The sequence below is a fragment of the Lagopus muta genome, chromosome 6 (assembly GCF_023343835.1).
Source record: "Lagopus muta isolate bLagMut1 chromosome 6, bLagMut1 primary, whole genome shotgun sequence".
NCBI lineage: Eukaryota > Metazoa > Chordata > Aves > Galliformes > Phasianidae > Lagopus > Lagopus muta.
In genome coordinates, this window is record NC_064438.1 from 34,046,077 (window position 1) to 34,064,890 (window position 18,814).

The 18,814-nt window shown below is 39.2% G+C and overlaps 1 protein-coding gene and 1 long non-coding RNA gene across 3 annotated transcripts; both read left to right on the plus strand.

Moving 5' to 3' along the window:
* Window positions 1-67: 67 nt before the first annotated feature.
* On the plus strand, window positions 68-18,397 carry COCH (cochlin). Of its 2 annotated transcripts, none has more exons than XM_048947572.1 (11): window positions 68-505; window positions 577-621; window positions 5,870-6,026; window positions 10,934-11,067; window positions 11,393-11,458; window positions 12,333-12,377; window positions 12,466-12,613; window positions 13,116-13,219; window positions 13,856-14,082; window positions 15,422-15,938; window positions 16,707-18,397. In XM_048947572.1, exons 1-11 carry the CDS (start codon window positions 349-351, stop codon window positions 16,880-16,882), a joined length of 1,776 nt encoding a protein of 591 aa, XP_048803529.1. In that variant the 5' UTR covers window positions 68-348; the 3' UTR covers window positions 16,883-18,397. The 2 variants fall into 2 exon arrangements, with proteins under 2 accessions (XP_048803529.1, XP_048803530.1); XM_048947573.1 differs by having other exon boundaries at window positions 11,396-11,458.
* On the plus strand, window positions 628-2,237 carry LOC125694422 (uncharacterized). Its single transcript, XR_007377546.1, has 2 exons — window positions 628-1,213; window positions 1,388-2,237. It is a non-coding gene; the product is annotated as an uncharacterized LOC125694422 (long non-coding RNA).
* Window positions 18,398-18,814: the final 417 nt, after the last annotated feature.

The following is an 18,814-nucleotide window of genomic DNA, read 5'->3' on the forward strand; positions in this document are numbered from 1 at the left end:
TTCAAAACACGCATGTGACAGGGACACGGAGAATTAAGAGGGCCGTTTTTGAGGGGCAAACGGCGAAGGCAGGCTGGCGGTGCGCGAAGCAGGGAGCCGGGCAGGGGGCGAGTCGCCACGGCCGGGGCTTCGCGGCCGGCAGCAGCACCGAAGAGGCTGCCCGGCGGCTCCGAGGAGAGCGGCCGCCAGTGCCGTCTGAGCAGGCGGAGGCGGAATGGGACGCGCGGCGGGGGCGGAACGGCAGCACCTGCCGGACCGGGCCGGGCTGCGCCCAGCGCTGGGGCCGCCCCGCCGGTGCCTGCTCCCTCCCTCGCTCCCACCCCGGCCGCCCTCGCCTGCCCAGTGCCCATGCGCCCCGGGAGAGGTTTAAGGCGTGCGCGGCGGCAGCTGCGACACAGCGCTGCGGAGGTGCAACCCGGTGAGGACGTCGGCTGGGTTGCACTGTGCCTGTCTTCGTGCCCGGGAGCGTGCCCTACCACCATGCAGCTCACCTCCTTTCTCCTCGGTGCGTACCGCGTCTACGGGGCGACCCGACCTGGTGCGACTCGGCCCGACCCGCTCTCTATCTCTCCGTAGGTGTCTTCTTGCTCTGCGGCCCCGCGCGCGGGAGTGACAGCTCAGGTGAGCGTGCGGTCCTCTGCCCCGCACGGCGGCAGGACGCGTCTGCGGGGCTGGCTTTGAGAGCCGGCGTGTCCTTTGGGGTATGAGTGGCGCAAAGGCCGGGAAAGGGGGGGGTGAGAATGCAGAGGGGCACGGGAGGTGTATGGAAGTGTTTCCGCTCTTCTCCCTCCTGGTCTGAACGTAGCGGTAACAAACGTGTGTGCCCGGGGGAGTGCCGTGTGTGTGTGTGTGCGTGCCGCTGTGTGCAGCGGGGTGCCCGAGCACCGACAGCGCGAGGATCCCCAGCGCGATTTTGCCTGTGAAATCAATACGAGTTTTGTGCGCCCGCACCGCCGTCAACGCGACCTGGAAAGGAAAGAGCGAACTGAACGCACCTAGCGGTGCAGGAGCTGCTACGTGACCTGAGGGACTGCATCCCCGCCTCTGGAGAACGGGTGTCCGAAGCCTGTCAAACCGAGGCAACCGCGAGCCGCAGGAAACGCCGCAAGAAGTGTCCGACGGATGCGAACCGCGCGGTCGGCCCTTCTAGCGCAGGGGAGGGCGGGCAGGAGACCCGGCAGCGCCCGCCTGGTTATCGCCCTGTCCGCGGCCGGTGAGTGACCTGCGGCTTCCGGGCGATCGCTCGGGGTCCCTTCAGCAGGAAGCGGTTGTTGTTATCGAGATAATAGCCGTAAGTCACAGGACTGCTGTGACTGAAGAATAAAACAACAGAACAGCGACAGAAAACCTACAGCAAGCAACCCCGGTTCCTTTTGTTGTTTTACAGGTGCATCACAGGTGAAATATCAGCGGGAAACAAATGAAAAGTTTTTTGTAATGCTTTCTCCCATGGCTGGAGAAGAAACCTCTAATTAGAAGGTATCTGGGACCAACTAACGTAATGTTAAGGGGATGCTGGCAAATATGATTGAGCTAGAAGCATGCATAAACTTTTATGGGAAAAAAAAAAAAGGTTAAAATTCTGACATTCAAAGTAATGTGAGAACATTGAGCTCCCTTGAATATCTGCCTTATTTATGCTTGTAGCTACTCAGGGAGATCTTTTCTCGTAGTTCCCTTTTAACAAATACACACAAATATAGCCAAGTACGACGACTGCAGCTGTCATACACGAGATGACTGTATATGGATATATATATGTATATGGTAATGACTGTGGTGGGTGCACACTGACATATGGCAGTAAGTGAACTTTGAACAGAAAAGTGCAAACCTCAGATTAAAATAAGTAATACAGCCCTGATGCTTTTTTGAATTGCATTGCTCCTCATACCGAGATACGTACTGAACATAGCACAAATAAGTATATAATCTATGAACACGCTTTCCAAAATGTAAGCAGGTGTATTTCTACCAACATGGTTTTCTTCTGCTGGACAAGGCTGGTAGGAATAGTCAATGCATGACATATAAATCCAGGTTTGTCTGAAGCCTCAAGACAAAAAAAAATCAAACCTCCAAACCTTCCTGTTCTGAAGAGGAAATTCAGACCTGTATAAAACATACATACAAAAAAAAAAAAAAAAGCCCCTATTTTATGGCCTGTAAAGATATCTTGGTCTTAGGAGTCCCTGACACTTATAACCTACATAGATTTTTTTTTTTTTTTTTTTTTTCTTGCATGAAGTCTAATTTTCCAAAACAATACATGGAAATTTCAAGGTTAGAGCTCAAATCTCAGCATTGATTTCATTTTTCTAGAGTCTTAGTGACTCCTGTCAAAAATGAAGTGAGGACTTCTTATAGGTGGGCATAAGACAATGCTATTCAGAGCAAATCAAAGTATGTGGGATGAGGCAACAAAAATATCAAACTGATGGAAAGATTGAAAGCATGGTTACCAGTGTGTCAGCACAGAAGTGAGCCTTCACTTTTTTTTTCTTTTTTTAGGTCTACAGCGAAGGAAGACATTCATCCCTGCCTTTAAATATGGCTTGAAACAGGAAGAAATACAGTTGTTGTTTGTTTTTTTTTGTGTACAGATTTTTCGGAATGCCTTAATGTAGTGTCTCCATAAGGCTTAAGGAGTGTGTCATGACAGAGCGGGTTTATGGTCATTTTTTATAGACTAATGTGTTATTTTCACATGTACAGAGGTCTCTGCTTTCCATCGAACTTCAGACTGGGTAGAGGTCTTGGACTGAGTCCTTTCTTGTTAACTGCAAGCTTATCCTTCCTCTGTCTAAAAAATGCATGGCTTTAGACCTTAAGCATTCATGAAATTGGTAAGAGTACTGGGTCACATAAGTATCCAGAGAAATATTACAAGCACTGCTGTTCTTGCATTCTCAAATCACAGTGATTATGACGCTTGGGTTTTATGTTACTGGTTCTGCAAAGATAAATTACCGTGGATATGCTAACAACAACAACTACTTTCTTAAATTTGAGTAGCAGTGCCTCACAAAAATTGGCAAGAATGATTACCATGTAAGCAGGTAGAGAACTATTCCGTATGATCCAGTGTTCAGGTATGATTAATGCACTCTAAGTTCATATTGGGCTGCTTGTGATTTTTACAGGATTCATTAAATAACAGGGAGAAACAAAATCACTGCAAAGCTGGTACCATTAATTTTGGTACCCACTACTTACTATCTTGATAGTGTTCCTGACATTGCTAATGTTAGTTCCAAAATTATAGCTTAGGAAGCTGTATCTACACAGCAAAATAAAATAAACTGCTTTTTAATTAACAGCATAAGTACTTAAAGTCAAATTGTATGTTACAAAACTTTCATTGTTGATCCAACTGAGCTGTGAGCTGGTAAAGGTCCTAGCTGCAGTGTGTCAGCTCTTCACACAGCAGCAATTTGGTGTCTCCCATCTGGAGTACCTCTTACAAGGTACAGATGAGGATCTTTAGGCAGCCAGTACATAGAAAAGGTATTGGGCTTCAGTATACATCTGTGTTTCCTTGGCTAGAAAAAACATAGCCAGGTTTCTCCGTGATCACCACCTCTTCAGAGCGATCAAAAATGTAAAATGTTAGTTTGACATGACTGCATTTAGAGAGTGTCTGCTAGTGAGAGAAACACAGATCTCCAAGCAATAAGGCGTGTGTTAATTAGACATATCCAATTGTATTCATATGTGCAGCCTGCCAAGGAACTCAGTCAGGGTAAGTACATTAGAAGTGGCAGGTATTACAAACTTCCTGTGGTGTTTAGCACTTTTGGAGGCTGGAAAAATGTTCCAGGGCACACAGCACAAGTTGTACTGCAAGACTGGATTACCTTTAATGCCTATTGCAGTGATTCCTCTAAGAGTATCCAGCTTTCTGGCTGTTGTTTGATGGCCTTGGTAGTTGTCACTTGATGGATGTTATTTCATTATGAAATACAAAATATCTTAGCACTTCTAACACTGGAACTGATGAGCTTCTAGATATAAGCATGGTCAATCTGCTTATTTTGCAGACTTCTGTTTTTAAGGCAAAGATGTAAGACTAAATATGGATAGGATGTGGGTAGGGAAGACCGCGTAAGGCCTAAAAAAAATTTCTTTGTTTTTAGGAAACTTGATAATAAGACTAAAGAACTTTAGTGGCTCATACTAAGTAGACGTCTTCTATTATTTTGAAAGGAGGAAGTGAAAAAGCATTTCCTGCTTTTATTTCCCCCTTCACCTGGACTATATAGACATACTCAGCATATTTAAGTAACATCTTAGTGGTGACAAATAGCTGCTAAGGTTTTTTAGGAAGATGTAATTAGATAGCTTACTGTAGTTTACATATAGTATTAATGAGGAATAGGTATACTTAAAAAGCAAAACTACACATATGTTCTGTAAACACATCTGTTAAATTTATGCAACAGAAGTGCTCAGACACGCTTTACTGTGTACATTTCCAGCTGTAGATGTTCTGATTGTTAGCTTTAAAGTCAGTGAGATTAGCAGGAGGCACCACAGCAAAGTAATCTCTTCCATCTGCTGATTAGGAACAGCACATGCTCCAAAAGCAGTCTTTCAAATAACGGCAGCTTATTCTGGGGTCAGTAAACACTTTGGGTTAAGAGTGGAAAGGGTGGGGAGGGAAGCAGGCGTGAGATGGAACACTAATCCATGAAACACACGCTTATGGTGTATGCACCTAATTGTTAGCTAGACTCTGTCAGCTCTCAATATCATAGGAAGGTTACAGAAGAGGTTCTTGCACCTGCTAGTTCTTAGTGGTGGTAAGACGTGCTCTTGGGAATTTCAGAATATCCAGTCATGAGTTGAACTTATGATGATGAATTGGTTGATCTAAGCTAAAACCCTAACTTGCTATGCTACCAGACTGCACCATTTAGCAGCAAGATGGTAGTTAAGTATACAAGATCATGACCTCTAAGTTTTCAAATGAAAAAGCTTCAGTCCAGCAGGCAAAACTTAACACTGGTATACACCTGTCTGTGTGTGTAGGTGTATGAACACGTAAGCACAGTAAAAGCCAAAGGATGATAACTTGGGGAGCAACTTTCAAGGAAAAAAAAAAGACAGAATTCTTACATGAAAAATTCATGTGCTGAAAACCAGTAAATAATTTTAGTCTCACTGGCTGAATCTTAGCATTATCTCCACAAATGTGATGATTTAATATTAATTGCAGTGAGCTGATATGAATGTCTGAGATGCAGTTAGTCTTGCTGGAGCAGAAAGATTGGTACTCCGTTTTTGCTTTTCTACTGGCTTCAGTAGGGTTTACTGCAGAAGCTCAGGGAGATGGCTGCTGTCAACCTGTTCCATGAATGACACCAGACAGAGGCTTCCCAGGCAGTACACAGGTTGCCCATGGCTGCAGAGCACTGTGAGGATGTCTGGGTTCTTTGGTTCCTGTCCTGGAGAGTGCCATTCCCTCTTGTGCCCGCCAGCCCTCTAGGTTTTTTTTCCCTGGCCTTTCTCTCTGCGGTAAATTTGCACATGTTGCAAATTGCTGCTGTTTTCCTCTGTACTGTTCCTGGATATTATTCTAATGTTTAGTGTTTCCTGTTCTTTTTTTTTTTTTTAAAGCTTTTCTGTACTTTTCTGCCTCTCTCTTTTTTTTTTTTTCTCCATAAATTGAGAACTGCATTATACTTGTCATAGCTGCACACCTGTAAGTGCCAAAGAGACCTTTACAGACATACAGAAGCACAGGATGAGAGGCTGTACCTAATTTCAAATTCAAACAGTGCTTCATATTTGGCAACAGAGAGGCTTGCTTAAAAACAATAACGAAAAAATTGGATTTTTCAGGTCACAAGTTTTTCTTTTTCTTTAGCTTCCACTGCTATCACATGCTTTACAAGAGGACTTGACCTTAGAAAGGAGACAGAAGATGTCCTCTGCCCAGCAAACTGTCCTCTGTGGCAATTCTACGTCTTTGGGGATGGAGTTTATGCCTCTCTTTCCAGTGTCTGTGGAGCTGCCATACACAGGTAAGTCAGATGACTGACTGTTAATCCTTGTATTGAGTTTATATACAATCTTGCTACTTTTCTAAATGCTATCCTTTTGATGCCGTTATAATGAAGATTCTTAAGGACTTTAGATAGCTTCCACATATAACTGGAATGTCATTAGAAGAACAGACCATACCTGTGGGGGTAAAACTGGGTGGTTTGCAAGTGTTCTTGAAAACAACAAAGCTAGTGATGCTGAAAAGCAGCAGTCAGGCTTCCCCTGTAAGGTAACATTTGTTACTAGCAGACGTAGATATACAATCTAAAAAAGTAACTAACAGGAGAATAAAAGCAAATTAAGTTTTTACTTTAGTTTCTATGACATCTCTCCTGAAACTGTTAAAATCTGTTTAAGCAAACAAACCTAGGCATGATTTGGATGAATGTCATCCATGTGGACAGTTTTTAGCATTTCATTTCTGTGTGGTCACTGGAGAAACCTTTCATGTTTGCTAGGCATTGACTGCATTAGCTGCAGGAAATCAGCAAGTGCTGTGGCTCAGCTGCAACATCTGCTTTACTCCAGTTTTTCATTTACTGTGCCTTAGTGGAATCTCTCATTAATTTAAGCAAGAGTTAGTAAAAGTGATTCTGATTCTCATAATTTTTTTAGAACAGCACCAGGAAAATCAACATTTTTACAGAAGGAGGTACAAGAAATAAAAAGTTCAGATTTTTTTTTCCTATGTGCAATAAAGCACAGACATCTGTACATCATGTAGCTCTCTGCTGAAGTTTGTATCTTATAAACTGTGTGTTAACTTTCTCCAACCAGGAAGCAAAGGCTTATGGAATATATTTTTTTTCCACAGCATACATCAACATATATTATACTCTCTCTGAAATATGCAGTTTTAAAAACAAAACAAAAAGCTGTTTCTAACCACTCAAGTGTTCTAGCAGCAACAGAGGGATTAAAATGTATCTTCTAATCTGATTCTTCATATGCCAGTGTAAATGAACTAAATCCAAGTCTCCTGAATTAATTGTAGTTTAGCACTCTGGAGGGGGGGGGGGGAGGAATATAGATGAAATATTCTTTAGAATATTCTCTATTCCCTTTTCCTGAAGGACCTCCTTTAAGCTAGATGCCAGTAGTCCATCAACCTTTCACATTTAGCCCAGAATTTTCTATCTATGAGCATTTCCCCAGGCTATGAGCACTTCCCCAGGAAGTGACAAATGCTGGTCCTAGTCAATATGAACTGCTGGATGAGGAGAGGAAACTGTTGTTCAGGTCTCTGCTAACTTCAGCCTACAGAAGCCAGTTAAAACATACCAAAGACTTGTTCCTTCCAGTTCTGTGTTGCAGTGGCTAAACTCCATCTTGGTGTCAAAGTAACTCAAGAATATGTTGCTAATAGGTAATTACCTCTCTTGTTGTATAATCATATATGTGTTTTGAGAATTTCAGAAATTTCTTCCAAACGACTGAAACAATCACATCTAGTTCAAAGCTATGTGTGCCATCATTTTGGGGAGAAGTGCTTATTTAATTTTTTTAAACTGAAGAATGACTGTGAGAATTGTTGGTTCCTCTTCCCAAACACACATGCCAGTTTGCATGTGCTGGGTCCAAATTGAGGCTCAATTCTTAAACTTTTACATGCACCAAATAATGCTTATTCCTATGAGTAGTTCTACTGTGACGTGACCATTACTGCAAGAAAAATACTACATTGTGCATTTTAAAGAATTTATCAGAATGTAGCTGTGAAGAATTCTAGATATGAATGAGTTTTCTGCTAGCTTTAGTTTGTTACATTTGGCTTTTTATCTTTTTTTCTCTTCTTATTTTACATGTAATTACTCTCAGGAAACAGAGTATTTATTTAATACTGTTCTTTTTCTGGGCAGAAGAATTTGTTTTAGTTGTCAGGGGGAAGAATGGAGAACCTCCTACTAAGCTGATGCTATACAAGCATGAAGAACTGAGTTAAATCTACCACTGAGTGATTAATTGGATTAATAATCAGAAGGTCAAATTAAGGACTCAGTCTCAGTTTGTGCAGCTCTGTTCTGCCAATTCTGCTAAATGGAGACCTAACTTAACACAGTGTTTAGATGCTAAATAGACATGCACATTTTTTATAACTAGCCACAGGCTGGGAGCACCTCTAAATAAACATCAAGTTCCCTCAAATCAAGTGAACAAAACCAAATTGTGGTATTAGCAATATGGCTGTAAATCAACTACAAGCACTGATGGACCCTGAGCAGCTGTAACATTTGCTACAAGGCTACTGATAGAAGGGTTGTCTGGCTTCTGAGCACCAGCAGATCCCCTGGAAAACTTTGCTGTATAGGCTGCTTCTGCTGCTGAGCCTTCTTTCTTGCCAAAAGCAATATAGTGCAGAGCAGACAGAGTAAGCAGAACCTAGAGGGCCAGAGGATGCTGGCATGAAACCCAGAACAACTCCCTGTTGCTGAATTGATTGTAGTCAGGCAGCAGTAGGTGGCCGCAGCTTGGAGAAGGGAGTGGGGAAAGATGAACAATGTGGAAAGAGTTTCTGCTGGTAAAAGGGAGAAAAGATGATTTGGCTGTCTTGTCTGTTTTTTTTTGCCTCCTGAAAATAACTCCTTTCATCCAAGGGCCCTACAGGAAATGCTGCTGCTTATCACAGTTAGCAATGGTAATAGGAACTTCAGATCAAAATTACCCTCCCTTGAGGTGAAAAAGCAGGTTGTGGACCCATAGACATTTATGATTAATGTGATTATTAGCATAAAACCATGCTGTGTGAGATTCTGAGCAAACACTTAGCTTCTGGTCTGCAAGATGAGTTTGCTCAGTATGTACCACTACTAACAGTCCAGTTCAGAGAATCACAGAACGAGCGGGGCTGAAAAGGACCACCTGCTATATGCAGGGTTGCCAACCACTAGACCAGGCTGCCCAGAGCCATATGCAGCCTGACCCTGAATGCCTTTTGCAGCATTTGCACCGCTTACAGCACCGCTACCCTTGTGTGCAGTGCCTTTCCTTAGAGTAGAACACCTTGCTAATGCTGAAATCTCTCTCCTCACTATTTGACAGTAAGGAGAAATCTGAAGTGCTGTTTGCATTTGCCAGTTTTTAAACCTGACTTTAAACTCAAACACTCAGGATAACTTTAATAAAGTTCCTCTGTCTATAAGACATACATATAAAAGATAAAAAGGTACCTGAAACCACCATCATAATTCTTTCACTGCATAAGAATAAAAATATATATAACCACAATTTCATATAGAAATGCAAATCATGTCTGAATGTATTTTAAGTAGGCCACAAGGAGATTTATGTGGAAACTCTGATACTGACACCCAGAGCTCATATTACCACAAATACATACAAGATTTTTCTAAACTCTGGTCTTGATTATTTCACAGTGCTTTAAATCAGATCAGGTTGGGACCTTTCTTCAAGCAGGAAACCAAACAGATAAAAAAAGCAAACACAGAGGCACACATTGCAGCATTTCAGTAATCTTGAAACAGTTGCTTGTATTCTACGGTACTGTACCTGCCCAAATGCTACAGATTGTTAACTTTTTCCTTCTATTTAGACAAGCTCCACATTGAATTTTGGCTCTGAATAATGGCCATTCTCCCAGTAGCATATAAAAAGAAATCTGGGAAAAAAAGTTCCGAAGCCTCTGACTGTCCCAACAATGCAACCTCTCTGCCTGCAATAACAAATGAAGTTCTCTTTTTAACCCTAAAGTTTCTTAAGCACATATATCTATTGTTCTCTTGGATGTTCATACATCCTATAAGTCTCAGTAGTGCTGACAGTCTCAGCACGTAAGTATCAGCAAGATTTTCAAACTAGTCTTGCATAACCAGCAGATCTGGCAGGCAATCTCAGAACGTGTTCATTAAGCCATGAAATGAAGCTCGATGAAAGAATAATGATAGTGGCCTTCTCTAAGGAGGTTTTGGGCTCAAATCTCTACTCAGTTTTAGAAAACTTCCTCAGTGTTTTCTTTTCACTTCTGCATTTATGTACTGACTGTTCTAGGGTGGCAGAGGGGGTATAATAGTCTTATAATACCAAAAGTGATTTTGTAAGATATTTTTAATCAGTAAGCCTTCTGGTTTTTTTAAATTAATCCATCATAACTGTGTATTTAAGATGTGTATGCTTAAAGTGACGAAGATAGGAAATAGCAAATCATATCTAAGTATTCTAAAGTTTGAAGTTTCTACTTTACGTTTCTATCAGTGAAAATTACTCAGCTGTATAGCTTCTACTGCCAACACGCTATTGCCAAGTGTGGAGAGAAAGCAATCAGGGATATTACATTGATTGAATATGCATTCTATTTATAAGTTCAAATACCATACCTTAATTCTTACCATAGGTGAAAGTGAAGAAGAAGATACTTCAGGTTCCATTCTTGTATATATCAGAAATCTGATGATTGCCATCAATAATGTCTACAATTTCTGACTGCAGTCTGTGTGGATGCATAACACAGTATCTACCATAACAATTACTACTGCAAGCAGTGTTTTCCTCCAGGTTTTTTTAATCATTTTGCAGTAAGCATGCTTCATTTTGTTTTGGATAGAAATATTTAGGAGTCATAAAGAATGTAAATATATTTTTTGCTGTAGCTTTTTCATCAGGAATTAGTGTGTTCTGCTGCAGTGAGAACAGCTGGAATTTTAGAACTTCTTGGCATTTTTTTCTAAGCCTGTGTGATGTCCTACAGAATAGCTTGCCTTAACAATCTTTTCAATCCCTCGTAGTTAGTTTTAGCATGAACGCAACCAGTTGCCTAAATGGTATCTTTTTCAGGAGGTTACTGTTCAATATATAGTGTCCAATGATTATAAAGCTTTATTTTCTTGTAATTAAAATGTCTGATTTGTATTAATTTCTTTTCCTCTCTCAGAGGGGTGATCACCAATGCAGGAGGAGCTGTAAGAGTACAGACTCTCCCAGGACAGGAAAACTACCCAGCTGTAAATGCTAATGGGATCCAGTCTCAGGTGCTCTCTAGATGGGCTTCATCTTTCTCAGTGACTCGTAGGTGGATCACACTTACTACTTTGCAAACTGTATTCCAGATATTAACAGAAGTCTAGGAAACTTTTTCAGTGTGCTTATATATACAAATAATGTGATTGGTATATGAAATGCAAAAATTTTCACTTCTAACTAACTAATTTCATCTTCATTTTTTTGACTGTTTGCTTGAAATAAATCCATTCTAGCTAGATTAGTCCTTCTAGATAATACAGAAAGTCTCTAGACTACTTCTAGTAAACTGTTGGAAATTCAGTATTCTTATAGCACACAATTTCATCTAAATATGTTGAAATAACGTTAATCTGTTCTTCTAATATTTTAGCAGGTACCAGCAACCTGGTGCTTGAAGCAGTGGGACGATCAGTGTCAACAGCACGGCCTGCTACAGGTACCAGCCAGATCTCTCCAACAGTGGAGGTCCCCTGTGTTAAGATGTGCTATAGGGCTCGAGTCCCTGACTAACACGCTAAGTTTCATAGGATGTATTTATAAAGAAGAAAGCATATGTGAAATTCATTTCTCTGTATATCTCATCAGGAAAAGGAAGAATTATAATCAGATTGATTCTGATTTCAGTAGCATTTGTGTAAATGAAGAAACACTTGAATGAATTTGGAAAAGTGATGTAGGTAACATAAAGGAAGAGTCTATAAGCTCATGGGATATTCATTCCTATTAAATGACAGAGAAGATGGATTATGCATTCCTTTTCACAGAAATACTTAACAACTAAGTGCTGTCAGGATTTATGAAGCAGAAATTTGGATGGTATGTGAATTTCTCTACAGAAAATACCACCACTAAAAGGCTAGATCAGTTTTTATGAAGGTTAGTGGCATATACACATTGGACTTAGATCTCATTTGTGAACAGCACATCTGCTCTACAGTTCAAGTCCCAGCTTGCTTCCAAAGCACAAAAACTGTCCCTGTTCAGCAGATAGTTAAGTGAGAAATAGTGAAAACTGAGAAACAGTAGGGCTTGGGATGCTGAGTGGTTTCTGTATAAGCCTTTCTGTAAACATTTCAGTAATCAGCTAGGCAGGTGTAAAAAGGAAGGTTAAATTGTTTCATCTGAAAAATAATATTCTCCAAAGAGCAAAGAAATAGCACTGCATCTGTAACTATTGAACTGACTGAAGAATGATGCAGTCCCATGCCAATTTTCACTGAGGACAGACTGCAATGCAACTCTTAAGAGTCTAAGTTTCTTCCATAGATCTTGTTGTTCTTAAATGATTCATGCTGTATCCTTTATTAAAGGCAAAAGACCTAAGAAGCCCCTTGAGAAAAAGGCTGGAAACAAAGGTAGGAATTCAGAGGTTTAACTTTTGAAAAACACAATCCTAACATTTATTTGGTGCTAAGTAAGTCTAATTATTTTGAATGCTCACAGACTGTAAAGCTGACATTGCATTTCTCATTGATGGAAGTTACAACATCGGCCAACGTAGATTTAATCTGCAGAAAAACTTCGTTGGAAAAGTAGCGGTAATGTTGGGAATTGGAACAGAAGGGCCTCATGTTGGAGTTGTACAAGCCAGGTAATAGCAGACCTGTACAAAATATAACCAAGAGACAATTAAGAGAAGTAATGTATGTTTTGCAGAACAGTATTTGCTCAATACTGGCTGAAGAAAGCAAGAGAAGATAACTCAGCTTGGAGCATTGTTTTTGTGCTATCCTGAGAGATGTCCATGTGAAGACATAACAAACCTGATCATCTTCTGCCTCTGTGACACTTATACACAAATGCATTTAGTTTAACACCTGGCATGATCAAATTTTTTTCTGTATACATTTTAAACCTAGTATTTCCTGCCACTCAATAAGCTTAAGAAATGTGCTGTCCTTAATTTGTCCACTCTGATAAATAATTTCTCTGGCTACAGATTCAGTACATTATTATGTAAGGATTATTGTCTACATTTTTAATTACTATATATGAACAAGAACAAAATGATTCAAACTCAAATTTAGCTTGCTAATACCATGGACGTATGAAAAGTTGACTACGTAGTTCATTAATGTTTTATTTTTCTGCAGTGAGCATCCAAAAATTGAATTCTATCTGAAAAACTTCACTGCCGCAAAGGAGGTTTTGTTTGCCATAAAGGAATTAGGGTTCAGAGGAGGCAATTCCAACACAGGTGAGTTTGTACCTCAGTGAAAACAGATGTTATTACTTTACATAAGTGAAACATATTTCTATCTGTACATATTTAAGAAAGTAATTTAAATGCTCCATTTTCAATTCCATTTTCAGAAGTTCAGGTTGCTTACTGTATATTTTATTAGTGCAAATGTGTTTAAACAGTAATCAGCTTTTCACTTCTAACAGAGTGGCATTGTGAGACAAATTCTTGTCTAAAAGGCTTTACATTTCTTTCCTATTGAATGGTAGTGGCTAGTTAAGTAATAAGTAGTTGCGAAGGGATATTTGCCAAACAAGGAAGCTAGGCTTTCCAGATATGTTGTATTTCACAAGCTAAATTTAATTAGCTTCTCAAATTTTTTCCTTCCAATTCAGTTAGCAGGCACTAATATATCTGCTTAGCATAAAACAAAGACCTGTAGGGAGGGAAATTTGCTTTAACTTCTTTATTTTAAATAGGCAATAGGTTACTCAAGCTTCATAATTACTCAAATATTCTGAGATGCTGTTTCCTTGGTTTGCTGAGTTACACCTGTAGTCATAATTAAAATTCAGCACAGTTTTATCTACAAAACTGGTACCAAAATGTTACTGTATTATTTCTTCACATTCTTTTTCTGTTCAAAACTAGGGAAAGCTCTGAAACACGCAGCTCAGAAATTCTTCTCTATGGAAAATGGAGCACGCAAAGGAATACCCAAAATCATTGTAGTGTTTCTAGATGGCTGGCCCTCAGATGATTTAGAAGAAGCTGGTATAGTGGCCAGAGAATTTGGAGTCAATGTGTTCATTGTGTCTGTAGCAAAACCCACAACAGAGGAACTGGGAATGGTACAAGACATTGGTTTTATTGACAAAGTAAGAGAATGTAATTATTCATTTTTCATTCATGGGTATGTCTAGATAATGTACTTCATGCTGGAGTTCTAATGAGCTAAGTCTTACACATACAATAAAAGATATTCTTCCAAATAATACAAGAGGAAAAAAACCTAAGAAATCACTAGGAAGCCTAAAGTAAGCAGTAGCAGAGATTTGAATAAATCTATTAGTTTCTTCTTACTAAATTACATGCAACTGCTGGGTTATTTTCTTGCTAAAGGGTCTGCACAAAGGTACCACAATGCTGTTGCCATCCTCCCAGTTCAGAGCCTTGGCAAAGCTGCAGCTCTTGGACTTTGCGCTGCACGAAGATTTTCATAGCAAGGGTTTCTCCTATCTCAACCATAACTAAACTTGTTGAAGCAAAGAAGTACAGGTATATGTCCTATCTTAAAATGACAGGGAGACCTATCTTTCAGTATATGATCTGAGGAATTGTTTTGTTACTTTGGCTACAACAAGGACAGAAAAGATTGACAAATGCATCCTACTGAGTTTGTATGCAAGACATTCATCTTGGATGAACAGTTTTCAATCTTGCTCTATAGGAATCAATAACAACTCAAACAGTTCTCGCAAGTGCTTTCTAAGCACTAGTTTACTACTTTGTGTTTCATAGGTAGGTTTTAAATATTTTATTTCAGCAGAAAGTTCATAACTTAACATGAACAAACAAAGCACTGTGGCTCTGCAGCTTCTATGCACAAGACAGTTTGCTTCCGATCCCAGACAGGTCCAACTTGTGTGGACTTACAGACACAGAACAGAATGACCTTACATGGCCGAGCCTTGTCCGCTTGCCTTCTGCATTTTGATTTGAGCAACATTGCTTACCACAGTTGGAGAGCTGATTTTAAATGTAATCCCCTTCTCAATTGCTTTGCACTTGACATACATACTATACCATATGTGACATATACTATGGAAACCAAAGGAAAAACAAATTTTACTTCAAAAATAACCTGGGCATATATTTCTACTCAGATATGTGTCTGTACTTACGATGTGTGATAGGTTTGGCTTTTTTTTTTTTTTTTTTTTTTTTTTTTTTTAAGATTATGTTGTTAAAATGGAAAATACAGAAACCTAATTTTCAGTGAGTGAAGAAAAAGGCAAAACTTCCTTTCCTTTGGATAGTTAGCAGCCAGAGCTTAGCTCACGTCCTAAGAACATAAGTAAAATTTCAAGTTTTTAAGGTTCTCAGTAATAAAATGAAATGTTCTGAAATTTCTGACGGGGGAAAGTTTAATTGTCTGTTTACTGTGTACAGAACCTATTTTGGTAATTTGCCTTTTGACTTTTTGTTTTCAAATAGGCTGTCTGTCGCAACAATGGCTTCTTCTCTTACCAAATGCCCAGCTGGTTTGGCACCACCAAGTATGTAAAACCTCTTGTCCAAAAACTGTGTTCACATGAGCAAATGTTGTGTAGCAAGACATGCTATAACTCTGTCAACATAGGCTTCTTGATAGACGGTTCTAGCAGTGTTGGAGAGAGCAACTTCCGACTCATGCTTGAATTCATCAGCAACGTTGCAAAGGCTTTTGAGATCTCTGATATTGGTTCCAAGATTGCAACTGTGCAGTTCACATATGACCAGCGTACTGAGTTCAGCTTCACAGATTACACCACAAAGGAAAAGGTCCTCTCTGCTATCCGGAACATTCGTTACATGAGCGGTGGCACTGCTACTGGTGATGCCATTTCTTTCACAACCAGAAACGTATTTGGGCCAGTGAAGGATGGAGCAAACAAAAATTTCCTTGTAATTCTGACTGATGGTCAGTCTTACGATGATGTTAGAGGACCTGCTGTTGCTGCACAAAAAGCAGGTAAATGATCCTCATAGGAGTGGGAGTTGATTCATCCCATTTCTGCTGTATTGTCTGTATCAAGATTTTAAATTTTAAATGATGCTCTAGAGAGCAAATAAAGTAGCATACTTGTCTTAAGTTTAGCAGAACAGGAGCTCTGAGGAACTGTTTTCTATTAGGATGAAAAGTGGGAATATCAAGCCAGGTGTAAGTAGACTCATTCATGGCAACTTCATCTAAAATTTTTTAAAAAGTGCAGTCTTTTCTTCCTAAAAAAGAGAGAAGTTAGTAGATGAAAAATAAAGAGCCGTGTAGTGAAGCTCCAACCAGTGATAGCATCTACTATAGCATTATTTTTGTTCTCCATCATATATGGGGGAAAAAAAAAAAGTAATTTTGGCCAAAAAACATCTTGGGCTTCTGATGCTTGAAAATACTAAGCATTATGTACGTGAAGGATCCAGATGTATTTTCAAAATTCTTCTAAACAGTAAGTCTTGAAAGACAAGAATTGCTGTGTCACTGCTATGTTCGTATTGATCACCGAAAAACATCTGTGATGCTTACTGGTAAGATACACTGGTATTTCTATCAGGGTTCTTCGTTAGACAAGTACTTAATTTCCGATATTTAGTGGCAAAAATCTAATAATCTTTGATAGACTACAGATATTGAAGCCCTATTTTCTGTTCTAGATTATTCAATGGATGTAGAAACTGCTTTTCTTGCAGCAAGGACAAAATGATTTTATGTATTTTCTCTCTTTGCTATACTCTTACATTTTAGGAATAACGGTCTTCTCTGTTGGTGTTGCCTGGGCACCTCTGGATGATCTGAAAGACATGGCTTCTGAACCGAGGGAATCTCACACCTTCTTCACTAGGGAGTTCACTGGATTGGAGCAGATGGTTCCTGATGTTATTCGAGGCATCTGTAAAGATTTTTTGGACTCTAGGCAATAAGACAAATCTGCTGTTGGATAGTTTCTGAAACTAAAATTGTGAGGCTGGAATGGTCCCTTTTAAACAGATAAATTTCATTACATATACTATCATCATGTAAGGGATAGAGAAGGGCTACTTTCTGTAGTCAGTTGAGGGTCTTGTGAGCTTGTTAGAGGTTGTACTTGATATGGGAAAGCAGAATTTGGCCAACAGCTATTATTACTTCCAGTACATTTATAGTAGCCTGAGTTTTGAAGCTATGCATATTGTGCACTTATGGCTATCAATTATCAGCAGCAGAAACAATAGAGTTCTGATATTTTTGCTGTCACTTCCTAGGTGCCTTCTTGCAAGTTAAAAATAATACAATTTTAAATACACAATAATATCTTCTGTGAACCTTCCATAGCTTATGATTCTGTATCTTTTTAAGGAGTTCTTTTCATAGTGTTAAGTATTTTCAGTGCTTCAGTTGTGCAATACCCATGCCAGGCAGCTTAAAAAGATATAAGGCAGATGTTTCTCTACTTAAGATATAAACGTAATGTTTTACAGAGTCATTAAGGTTGGAAATGGCCTCTCAGATCACCAAGTCCAACCCTAACCCATCCCCACCATGCCAATCAACCATCTTGGTACGGAGAATGATATTGCCATCTGGTTGGTACAGTTTACACCAAAAGGCATTTATTTACACCCATAGAACAGCATGGTTCTATGACATCATCCGGCACAGAAGCATTGAGAAGCATTTATAATCATAGCAGTTCTCTTTGTAGGTCTGAGTCCTAAATATTACCATTTCCTTACCACTGAAGTCAACTGGGATATTCCTTATATATCTGCTTACCTGCATTTTCTCTAATACCTTATACTCTCGATTTCAAGAAATTATTATTGGCTACAAAGTTCCAGATGGGAAACTTGGGCAAAGGGATTAAATTAGAACATACACTGGGGAATGAGCTACCTTTGGATTTCAACCTGGGTGTTTTCAAACCTTGAAACATAACTGGTTTATATAGGATTACACGGTTAGAAAAGAAGAGAGCAGATGCAAGTGGGATGTGGTAGCTTGCAGAATAACAAGTTCCTAATGCTAGTAAAAATTTTTTTGGAGATGTGTTTCCCTAAAGATGAAAGAACAGTCTTCCTGAAAAATGACCTTTATTTTATTATGAATTTAGAAATATATTAATATTTTTATACCTACATTCACATGGTTAAAATTATGACATGGCTTCCTGAGTTCTTCCAGATGCCAGGAGTGAATAACAGACTTCAAGCATTCTTTAGAAAATAAAGGTTTTTTGCAAGTAAAATACAACAAAGAAAATCAACCAGCACTTTTCCCATCAATGCTGAATTTTTTTTTTTTTTTTTTTTTTTGAGGGGGGGGGCATTGATTGCTAAATTCTTAGGTATGGAGTGGCACTGAAGGGATTATATTCATCAGGCTTTTGTTGTGTATTTTTATATAACTTATGACTGGCTATATATTACACTAAACATGAATGGCAAGGATGCCATGTATTTTTCTATTAATTGTTATCCTTAATGTTGTCATGTGTTTATAGAAGAGAGTATTCAGCTATTGCTGTATAAATTTATATCAACTTTGTGTAAAAGTTTAATTTAGCAATTTTTTATAGAAATTTATGTAATGCAAAGAACTGGGACTACAGATATTTCAGTATCCTGTAATATAAAAGTCTTTTTATGATAAGCCTCATGTAGTACAGCTTGAATAAGTTGTATGTCACATTTCCTGTCTAAATTATTTTAAATCCCCCCTTGGGGTAAAAAAGGAAAAGAAATCCTAAATCATCCTCAGAAGACAAGGATATTTCTTACACAGATTATTTTGGGGTTTTTTTTGTTGCTGTTTTTTTAATTTGGATCAGTCAGTACCAAATTTTTAATAGCTGTTTATATTAAATAAATGCTAGC